We start from the raw sequence: 11,782 nt of genomic DNA on the forward strand, positions 1-11,782 counted from the left end.
GTTTATGCAAATACAAGATGTTTTGGCGGGAGAGTTGCTGGAGTTGTAAATAGAATTTATTATTTTTAGGGCTCTTTTTTCTGACTGTATTCATACATCACACCCATATTAACTCAATGATTCTGAATAAACAGAAAAAATAGGAATTTTCGCAAAGCTAATTTGATAGATCAGAGTTCAAAGAGTAGATCAGTGTTGCCATGTCCACTCATTATATATTATTATAAATAGTGTCACTTACTCATACGGTTTTTTTAATATGTGTATATATATTATATATATATTTAAACATTCTTCAGTTGTCACATTTTTACATGGTTATGTTCATGTTTATGCTTATGTCTGCATTTTGTTCATTGTTAATATTGTTAATTTGCTGCCTGTTGCAGTTATTTAATGACCAGTTCTATCTATGAAATAATCAGAGTTCAAAGGGTAGATCAGTGTTGCCATGTCCACTCATTATATATTATTATAAATAGTGTCACTTACTCATACGGTTTTTTAAATATGTGTATATATATTATATATATATATTTAAACATTCTTCAGTTGTCACATTTTTACATGGTTATGTTCATGTTTATGCTTATGTCTGCATTTTGTTCATTGTTAATATTGTTAATTTGCTGCCTGTTGCAGTTATTTAATGACCAGTTCTATATTTGAAATATTTTAGCTATTTTTTGTAAAATGATGTAATTACTGATAATAATATTTTGAGGGATGTTGTAGTTTAGCCTGTAGTGTAATCTATTCTATTCTATTTCATAAATAATTTTTTGAGATTTCAAGTTTTTTCTATTTCATTTTAGACAGTCCATTTTGCGTGGTTTTCTTGTGAGATCTGGCAACCGAGTTACAGTGTGTACCTGCAATATGGCAGCGTGCGAGCTGAAGGGAGAGCTGAAGTACCGAGATGGACGGACAAGTCAGTTTACAGTACAAGCAGATGGCAATTTGAAATCAATGATAACTGGCATCAAGAAATGAAATGCTCATATATCTGAAGTTTTGACGGCTCTTGTTGAACAAGAAAGGGGCTCAGTGGAAAACAGCACAGCAGATGTAGATGGTAAGCTGCTAAAATGAAGACTGGCTTGTTTATGGAAAACCAACAGACTTAAAATAAAAAATAAATAAACAAATGAAAAATACATACAATAAAGACTACGAAGGTGGCTAAAAGTATCCCCTCATATGACAGCGAGCTCCTTAACTTTACTGATACTGCCTTCTGTCGTTTGTTAAGTAGTGACCAAACTTTTATTTATTTATTTATTTACTTACTACAAATACTTTATTACTTCAATATTCTTATTACAATTAAGTCAACGTCATTATATTTTGTCATAATTATTTTATTGTCTCATTTTTGTAACTTCATTCTATTTTTGAAACCCATGTTATAGATGAAGAGGAAGAGGACAGTGACGAAGAGGATAAGACCACAGAAATGGCCACCAAAAAGTCAAACTCAGAGCCTCCAAACAAGCGGATAAAAACCATGCGTTCATGATCTTCTGAACTGCCATTGTTTTGTTATGGCCTTTGTTACATAAAGATGTGTTGTTACATCAGTACCCTCCTCCTCAGAAAAACCTTTATGTCAGCCACAAGTTCAAGACTATGTTGAGATTTTGCCTTAATTTTTTCCCAATTCTGTTTATGTATTTCTAAGTTATTTTTCATAACTTCAGGTTCCTCTCAAAGGCGAAAGTATAACCGTGTGAAATGAAAATTGTTTTATCAATACATTGTTCCTGTTGTAAATAGTTACAAATTTACAGTGGTTATCAGTACTGTGGTTTCTTCAGCTAACAGGTGATAATAAACCACTGTGCAATAAACTGGATTCAAACTGTCCAATAAAATGTCTGAGTTTCTGACTGAGAAATCAATGTAACAGACTGCACATTACATTTCTTTATTGATTTTTGTCAGAGTTGTTTCAAACCACAGTGTATTAAGATTGCAATGGAAAGTTATTAACAAATATCCATTAAACATTATCATTATAAATTCACAGTCAAGCCCTTTTAGACAAAAATGATTTGCCTTTTTTGAACATTTCAACGAAGACACTGTTGACAAAAAGATGTGATTTTAAACATCAAAACACTTGGGTCTGCGGCACAGGTTGAAGTTGAGAAGTTTGAGACCCAATGTTTTGTGCCAGACTCATTACAACCTAACACACCCAACAAGTCTAAATAACCTTTGCATTTCTTATGCAAGATAAGATTACTCACACTGTCAAATGAAGCAGATATCCCTCAACAATAAGACATAAGATTGAGTTCACAACTATTCCACACAGACATGAATGTGATCACAGTCAAGCCCTTTTAGACAAAAATGATTTGCCTTTTTTGAACATTTCAACGAAGACACTGTTGACAAAAAGATGTGATTTTAAACATCAAAACACTTGGGTTTTGAACAAGTCTAAATAACCTTTGCATTTCTTATGCAAGATAAGATTACTCACACTGTCAAATGAAGCAGATATCCCTCAACAATAAGACATAAGATTGAGTTCACAACTATTCCACACAGACATGAATGTGAACAATTTGCTTTCTGAAACACAGATGTCTTTTCTCTGAGGACACTTGATTATCACTATGATACATGAAAAATAGTATTTGTCAAATAAACACAAATTAAAGAATTGGAGAAAATACTCTTGCCATGTCAAGAGCTGACAAGAAATCATATTTGAACAAAATACTGATAATAAAGTGTATTTTTAATACAAAACTTTCCTTATTACAACTCCTTGCTTTGTTCCTGCCTTGAGTGCATTTTATATTCAAAACAAATAAAAAGATAGACACTGTTATAAACAAAGGGACAATACATATGTGGCACCACTGTCAGCGGTTTTCTTATGTTCCACTAATAAAATGTCCACTGGAGTTGAGAACAAATGCCTGGAGCATTAAAGTTCCTCATAGTACGGAAACAATTACAGCTGTCCACACTGACAAATCTTTATTCATCTTGATTTATAGTAAATCTACCCACCGTCAGAAGTGTAATTCAAGTAGTACACAGAGTTCAACATCAACATTCTCCACATCTTGGGAAAATGGCTTAATTGCCTCCATTTAGGCTACTTAGATTTCATTTATCAAATTTAATTTCAATTATAAAAGTTTTTTTCAGTGAAATCAAGACAAAGCTTCTAAAAAAAAATTTAAAAAAAGTACCATAAGACTGAGCCAACATGGAAAATACTTCTGGATCCCGTTATAAATCGACTTTTATTATAATGTGGACCAATTCTGCCATTCAGCTTGAAAGAGTACGAAACATCACCTATAGTCCAGTTTTTTTGCTAAAAATACACAATAAAAACTGGTGTGGAACTGCAAGTGACTCAAACAATTAGCTGACAAAGAAAAAAAAACATTACAAAGAAATGAATCCTAAACACACTCCCCTTTTAATTCCTACACCAAAAAAAAATTCAGGACCAAGTCTTAAAAAATAATAATCTTATTTATGAATGCACTTTTGTATTGCCCAACCCCTAAGACACCAAACTGTATGGCACCTCCTCCTCATCTTTAACAATCACTTCACGTGTCAATCAGCTGCAGTCTGCTGATCTGATTGGAGGCCTTGGCGAAGGTTTGGTGACGGTTGCAGAGAACAGCAAGGCAGATGGGCAGAATACAGTATCCTACAGTCTTGGGGTCCGCCCTTGTGCAGGAGTAAAGAAAGAGGAACACCTGGAGGTAGGGAATGAGGAAAATGGTGGCCCACACCCAGAAGGGCAGGAGGAGAAGTCTCGTTTTCAGAGTCACGATCCATGAGGTTGAAGATGGGGAAGAGGAAGAAGCATCTCCTGACCATTTTGTCTGCGCTCCAGCCGCCTTTTCTACTTGTGCCAGTGCAAGTCGGTTGTATGTTTGGCTGATCTCAAATATATAATACACGGCAGCGACACTGGCCAACAAGTACAGTCCGACGCCGATCCACCCCATCCGCTGGCGGAAATTCATCATTCTCCATGCTCTTCTCTGGAGAAACAAAGACAGCAAATGCCCAGGATGACAAGAAACCATGTGAAATCATGTGATCAATGGTGTGATCACTGTTGAATATTCAGGAAATAAAAATCAAATCAGCTCAGCTTAAACTGTCAATTATCACTGAAAAAAATACCAGTATTGTCATTAAATGCTTATTAAATATACTAGTTACCGTAATAATTAATTATATTCACTAAAAATATATCACTAAAATATTTAATTTTCGAAACATTAACTTCATTGATGTTGTACGAAACACATTCCTAAAATAATTATAAAACTCTAGCTTGAAATATTAAATAAACAAAGAGGAAGTCCATCAAACACAAGAAAAATCACCATCTGGATATTTCTCAGAGCTGTTGACTAGTACTGTTGTGTCATTATTATATAGCGACACGCCCCCATCATATCCACTAAACACATGATTACACATGAGCGTTACTTACTGTGATCACACGATCAATCCATTTTGCGCGGTTTGCAGGACAATATGTTTCTCAAGTCAAAACACACAACGCCGCCACATGATTGTTGTCATAGGACTCACTTCCCGGAATAGCAACATCCGGGAAGTTTCCCGTGAATCTTCGCCGACTTTATTATTAACCTCGCAAAGTAGTCTACTGCCCCCCAGAGCATCACTGTGTCATATACAACTCCAGAAATCAAAATATGTGTACGCACAGGTGTGCTGTAACACCAACGGTTTTACCAAGCACAAATTCACTACAGAGGACAAATCACTATCCAGTTAGCAGTTGTAAAATTACAAGAGAGATTTAAAGGACCACAACAATTTTGAGATAAGAAAATGATTTAAACTGTATTAATCTATCCCTATAAACCTACCCCTAAATTTCACAGAAAACATTCAGAATTTTTACATTTAATAAAATATATATAATTTTGTGATTTATAAGCTGTTTTCCTTAAAATGTCAAACTCTTTTTTCTTTTTTTTTTCTTTTTTTTACTATACTTGAGGGTTTATATTTGTTATAATTTATGCAATTTAATATTATTTATTTTATATAATATTTATATTATTTTGAAAGAATTAAAAGAGCAGTTTCATGTCTATCCTTCCTTGTATTGTTTGTTCAACTGGCCGAGGTTGATATGGTATTTAGAATGTAATTAGTAATAAGCAGTTTTGGACAGTAACTAGTTACAGTAATACAGTAATATTACTTTGTGCAGTAACTAGTAGTGTAACTAATTACTAATAAGATTTCAGTAATAATATTACAGTTACCATCCATAAAACAGCTAGGTACTTAGTTTTGATGCCTCAATGCCTACTGATTTGAAGTCCAACTATCCAGTAATTCCTAGATTTATTTTCATAATTTTTATGACTCATGAACACATGAAGTCACCAGAGCAGCAGGCAAGCTTGGAATATGGAAAAGCTTACATTTGACGGATGGAAATATTGCCATTACATTGATTTTGTGAGAAGAAAAGATGATCCGAACACCAATGTTTTAGTTGTGGCATTATGGAAGTTGTGGCATTATACTTTACTCTGGCATTACATGGCTTGCCCACCCACATCCCTCTGATCCCGATATAAATTGCATTACTATATTTAAAAATATTTTTAGAAAATGAAACATTTTCTTACAAACTTATACTATTTCTTTTGATAAAATACAGTACATTGTGAATATAATCGTATGTGGGAAATAGAGAAATTAGCTACAATTAACTTACACAATACACATGACAATTGATGAGGTTAAACACTTAAAAGTCACTATCAATCACCAGTGAGTGTTTGTAATAACTTCTGACTGTGATCCAATGTGGATTTTGGTCAAATGATGAGGCAGAAATATATTGTTAGTAACATTTCAGAATTTAAAAAAAAAAATTTTGGGGGGGTATTAAGCAATTAGGCCTAGGCTACAACTTCCGTGGGGCGTGAAGGAAAAGTAATAGTGTAACATATTACTGTTGCCATAAAGTAGTAGCCTAAGTAAAGTAATAATATTACTTTTGAAAGGAGAAATTAATCAGTAAATAGCCTAATGAATTACATTTTTTTAATTTACAGTTTTTTATATTTATACCGAGCATAGCAAGCAACACGGTAGCCTACAACCGGATTTACCTCTTTTGGTGACATAGGCTAAACACATTTTTGGGCCCCCCCTTCACTATTAATATAATAGGCCTAATATTACCACCCAAGCAAGCTAAAATATTTCTTGATCAGTGGAAATGTTACAGTGTTTTCCATCGCAATAAGCGCTTGCGTTCAGTCAATAAAAATCGAATCGAATGTAGTTCTTAATTTGTTTGAGAACTGAGAAAGACCATTCCATTAATAGGCGCGGCATAGCCTACCACTTCGGGAGTTATTTTTCTAATAATTTTAACGACCAGGAGTCACAACCACACATCAAGACATTGTTCAGATGATTTGTTTCAAGACATTTGACATGTTTCCGTCCTGAAATGTGTTGAACTAATTTTTACGCACCTCATCCCAAACCTTCCATTGCAAATTCTAAAACGTAATTTTAGAGCTAATAACAGAGGCTTGAGCCATTGATATGCAGGCTAATGCAGTTATTAATGCAGTTATTCGAGAGAGAGAGAGAGAGAGAGAGAGAGCGCGCGAGAGAGAGAGATTAAGCGCTTGTGAATACCTGCGTCTGTGCGTCTCTCAGCAGTATTCAGCAGCAGCGTCTACTAATAGCGAATCTTTAAGTTAAACTGCTTCAAGAACCTCGCTACTGAGAAATGTCATGTAGCTTTTCAGCTGCGAAACCATTTTATTGATAAATTCGCGGGGCAGCGCTGACGACAACTTTCTGTCCGCGTGTGTGCGCGTCTGTGAGAGAGAACTGGAGAAAGCTGATTTCTGTACATAAAAAAGGTGGAAGACATGGAAATAGTTTTTACCCTATTGTTTGTTATATTTATTTGCTCAATGTCTTCTGAGGTTTCGGTTCTTTTATTGTTGTAGATAGCCCATAGTATAACAAAATATTATATATCTCTTCATTGTATATCTCTTCATAGGCACGTGCCTAGAATGCCTATGCATAAATCTGGCCCTGGGTGTGGGCAGTAGCCTATACAACGCTTGACCAGTATGCTACTGTCATTATTTTTCCTCTAAATCACATATTTAAATATTACAAATAGCCTATATAATAAAAAAAAAACTTTAGTTTTATTTGAAAATATTTAATATAATTGAAATAGCTAACCTAGACGAAAAATTAGCGTTTGGTCGACCACCTCGGTTAAAATCTACACTCAACGTCTCTACCACTCCAACAAGCCACTGCACCTCTTTTTTTTATGTCCCTATTATTTCTTATTGTGAAAGATTTGAACTTTGGTACAACGAAACACTTGAATTTGAATGAATAAATCCAGCCGGAGCAGATCCCTCGCAAACACCACGCAAGTTTTAGCAGTGAACTAACGTTAAGCCCGCCTCTGAAAAGGGTGTGCCAGGGCAAATAAGTTTCGTTGCTGTCCAAATGGCCAATCATCATTACATTGTTAATCGACAGCATTGCCAAGTAATGGACAGACCAATTGGATAAATAAGATTGAGGTTACACAAGGGACACACGCTCCGGTTTCACACTGTGCTGTGTCATGATGTGTTTGTTATGTCGACATGTGTTGGTGTCATATATATAAATAATGTGACGAAGTTGTCATAAAATTGAACAGCAATTTAGACAGAGGGACACGCATTCTGGAGGACACTGGCAATCCTGGATGGACTACTATTGACGACAGTCGAAGCCTGTAATTCGGACTTTACGAGTCGTAAAGGAGAGAGACTCGTCACTGATCAGAACGCATTGATTCAACACATTGATTCTGTCAGGTAAGATCAAACTTGCATTCAGGAAATCTTCTGTATCTTTTGACATTAACCACCCAACTATTCTTCTTGCGTGTAGTTTAAAATAGGCTACTTAAACTAAATTGCTGGTCGAATTCTTAATTAATAAACTCTGCAGTTGGACTGAAATAGCCTATCTCTCTCCAGAGATGCAGACGTTCGTGAAAGGAAAGAGAGTTGGATACTGGCTCAGCGAAAAGAAGATTAAAAAACTCAGTTTCCAGACCTTCGTGGATATGTGCAGGTGCGTAAAAGTCATCTCAGCGCTAGACGAGAGCCGGTTCTATACTTAGGCTATAGCAAGTTGTTTTAATATTTGTTACTAGTACTTTTTAGTACGTTTTTTACTTGTCATATTTCAATGAAAAAATCTTGTTACTAAGAGTAAAATGTTACTATAACAATCGGAATATATGTTAGAGCTAGAACATAGCTCCTATCGCCTACCTATTCAATTGTCATCTTCTTCACATACAAGCAAAAAGTACTTATAACAATGGAATCATTATTTCACAGTTTTTGACGTTATTGGAGTTATTTGACACAATTGGAGTGTTATATTGTAATAGTTATTTGACTAGAAGCAAAGAAAAAAGTACTAGTGTCTATCTAATAAACAGCTAGTGGCGATGTGTCAAACAGCAAGGAGTCACTGTTTGGATTGCTAACTAACTACTCATTTAAAAAGTGCTAGTAATGTAAAATAAATACTAGTTCATTTTAAGGAATAAATGTTAAAACTACTTGCCATTTAATATTAGGAAAATGATATATTTATTTTTGAGGGGTGCTGATGTGTCAAAACATGAATGTGTAATTCAGATGAGTTGTAGAGATTTAAAACAAGTGGGGCTTATAGGATATAGGAAACATGAGTCATCACAACTAGTCATGTCCTCTTGTTGTCCTCTCTTCGACACAGTTTCACTCACTTCATTGTATCCAGTAAATGTAAAAAAAGATATTCCTTCACTATTTCTCACCGTCATCTCTGCAGTTTGTGTTCTCCGAACAGTCTTGTCTAAAAAATGTGAAACTAACTCTCTTCCTGTACCCTCCCCCCCATAAACCACTACTCTTATGCAATACACTCTTGCATCCATCATCTTGCTTCAATCATAAAACCATGGATATCCTTCGTCAGCGTAGTCAGTCTGCCTGTCAATTTTCTAAGCATTTCCTATTCGAGGGAGTCCCTTCTGAACTGTCCTAGATTGCTTATAAAACTCTGTAACTTGTAACACTGTCCTGGGATTCTCATAATTTGATGGCCATAAAATAATCTGCAGACTTTTTCACCGTAAAAAAGACAAAGGCCGGACAAAGTTCACCGGTTACCTGGATAAGCACCAGGCAGGCAGGCAGTCTTCGATTTCACAGAATTAGGAGTAACATTGCTCGCATATCTCTTTAGACTTCATGCATTCCTAAGAGTCTGCAGGAAGACTGTGCCTGTTACTTAACTGATTCAAAGCCAAATTGTGTTACTTACGTTATTCAAGTTTACATTGCATTGTAATCAATATGGCTATGAAGCTATAAATGTTGTGTTTGCGGAGGGAGGCACTGAACATGCCTTAGATGCGTATCTGTGCGGATGACGTAAAGTGCGTGGGCTACATGACATGTAACGTGATCTTCTGTCTTTCACGAGCATGTTCCAGCCTAAAGATAACCGGTTTTCAAAGGGATTTTACCTAAGCTTATTCAAAATGCTCAGTTATTTGTTATTCTACTGTCTGGCATATTTGTCTTGGGACATTTGATGAAAGGCTCAGATATTTTCACCTAGTTCTGAGGCTTTAGAAACAAACTACTGACTCAGCACTGCTGATAAACTGCCAAGCAGTGCTACATTCGTTAAATCACAACAGGATCGTCAGCCGTTTAAAAAGATGTGAGCTTGTTGTTTTCTTCAAGGACTTTTAAACTTAAAGACTTAAAGTTGCCCAAATACAGATATTCTAATAGCACAAGAACTAATCAGACACACTGTTCATTATATGAACTGCGTTATCATTTAAAGAGTGTTTTGTTTTGCTTTATCAATCGCATAAATGTGTTGTCTGGAAATGGAGAGGGATGATACTTGATTTTAAGCATGTGTGTTTGTTGCTTTTTTGTGCCTGTGTTTGTGAGAGGGAATTTGGAGAATTCTGTCCTATTTGTGTGAGAGACAGCAGTCCAAAGCTAAACAGGGATTGCTGTAGGTGACAAAGCCCTCTTTTTATCACACATCTATTTCCCAGTTCTATTTGAATTTCTGTCTTCCTAATAATTTGTCTCATTGTGAAGTTCTCATTATTCCAAGTTCAAGTCAATGCTGATCATTATTTGAGTCAACAGTACTTTAGTTGCATGTCACATGGAATCAATATAAAATATTCATAGTTTGTTTTTCCACTTTTTTGTTTTCCAGGAAACAAGGCATAGAGATGATCCAGGTAAGATACCCTTATGGCATTTTTCTTTCTTTTTTATGGCTTTTCCATGACACAAAAGCCTGCTCATTAATGTGAGGCTGCTTCCACAATACCATTGCAATATACTTGTCAGCATCTGCTCGAAACATTACAAACATGCCTTTCATTAAATGAAAATGCAGCTAGTATGCCTGGGGACACTTAAATTCAAAATATCACCATCAGAGTATTACGCACTATTACTGCATTACTTCACAGTTAATCACTTTTACATGCAGTTGGAATTGTGCATTTTGAGGTTTGTATTGCATAATAATAAATGCATTGTTTAATAGGGCTGGTGTTGCTTACTGTAATGCCATATGTATCATGTTCATACTGTTATTGCATGAACATTCTTGTGGCTTTTTTTCTTTGCCGTTGAATAGATGCCAGTAAAAACAGTTTATAGACTTTTTTTGCTTCAAAACTGTTTTCAACCAGGCCTAATATAGCCTAACATAACAAAACATACGTTTTCTTCTACAAAATTGCATGGAAATTGCACGGATTAGCCTTCTTCATATCAGTCTGATATGAGCTGCATTTAGAGTCTAAGCTGAAGCATTGTCTTATCAAGTAATTCTATAAGGTTGTGCTGAGGACATTAGTGCGATGGGACAGCATAGTACACATAGGTCTTTAAGTCTTCCATTTGTACCTGCTTAATCTAGCTTCCTTGGCTTCACTCAAGTAAAGAGGATGATTTTTTTGGAGAATAGGTTAAACCCAACCTGTCCTCACTGATAACAAAGGCACTGTAAATAGATTCACATACAATGTGTGCATTTTGTCCTAGTAAGGAACACCTGGCTTTGTCAGGGTCAAGAGTTGTATTTTTGTCTTCTACAGATGTCTTACACCTACAAGAATACCCCATTTTAGTGTTGATGAACAGAACATGGATTGTTCTTGCATGACTTTTTTTCAAGTTAGGCCATCACCATCATGCTATGTTTGCTCAAGGATGGCGAGTTATTGAATGATTCTGTTGCACTTGTGGCACCTTCCCTTTGTTTCACCTTGCCACTGATAAATCATTAGACACATGACTCACAGAGATTAGAATGTACTGTGACACGTTTAAGACATTATTATTATTATTATTATTATTATTTTGTGTGTGGGTGTTTTTTCTCCCCCTAAAAGTCTAAAACCACATTGAAAATCTGTGATTTAAAATCTATTTAAACCTTCAGGATTTTGAAAAATAGAAAATAGACATACAATTAAGAAAAAATATTGAAAATATGTTCTTTTTTTTTAAAATATATTTTAAATAAAAAAATAAAAGATATGTTTTTTAATAAAATTATATATTTTAAATAATATAATATTTAATATATATATATATATATACAGTGGGTACGGAAAGTATTCAGACCCCCTTAAATT

The 11,782-nt window shown here is 35.0% G+C and overlaps 1 protein-coding gene across 1 annotated transcript in view; it reads left to right on the plus strand.

The window, feature by feature from the left end:
* Positions 1–7,563: 7,563 nt before the first annotated feature.
* LOC107721336 (inositol-tetrakisphosphate 1-kinase-like) overlaps positions 7,564–11,782 on the plus strand; it is a 19,106-nt gene continuing 14,887 nt past the window's right edge. The window contains exons 1-4 of the mRNA XM_016529289.1: positions 7,564–7,859; positions 7,890–7,907; positions 8,073–8,169; positions 10,345–10,369. Coding sequence (XP_016384775.1) covers positions 8,075–8,169; positions 10,345–10,369 — 120 coding nt within the window. The 5' untranslated portion in view covers positions 7,564–7,859; positions 7,890–7,907; positions 8,073–8,074. The remainder of the gene's footprint in view (positions 7,860–7,889; positions 7,908–8,072; positions 8,170–10,344; positions 10,370–11,782) is intronic.

Source organism: Sinocyclocheilus rhinocerous, unplaced genomic scaffold (genome assembly GCF_001515625.1).
Source record: "Sinocyclocheilus rhinocerous isolate Xijiao unplaced genomic scaffold, SAMN03320098_v1.1 scaffold271, whole genome shotgun sequence".
Classification (NCBI taxonomy): domain Eukaryota; kingdom Metazoa; phylum Chordata; class Actinopteri; order Cypriniformes; family Cyprinidae; genus Sinocyclocheilus; species Sinocyclocheilus rhinocerous.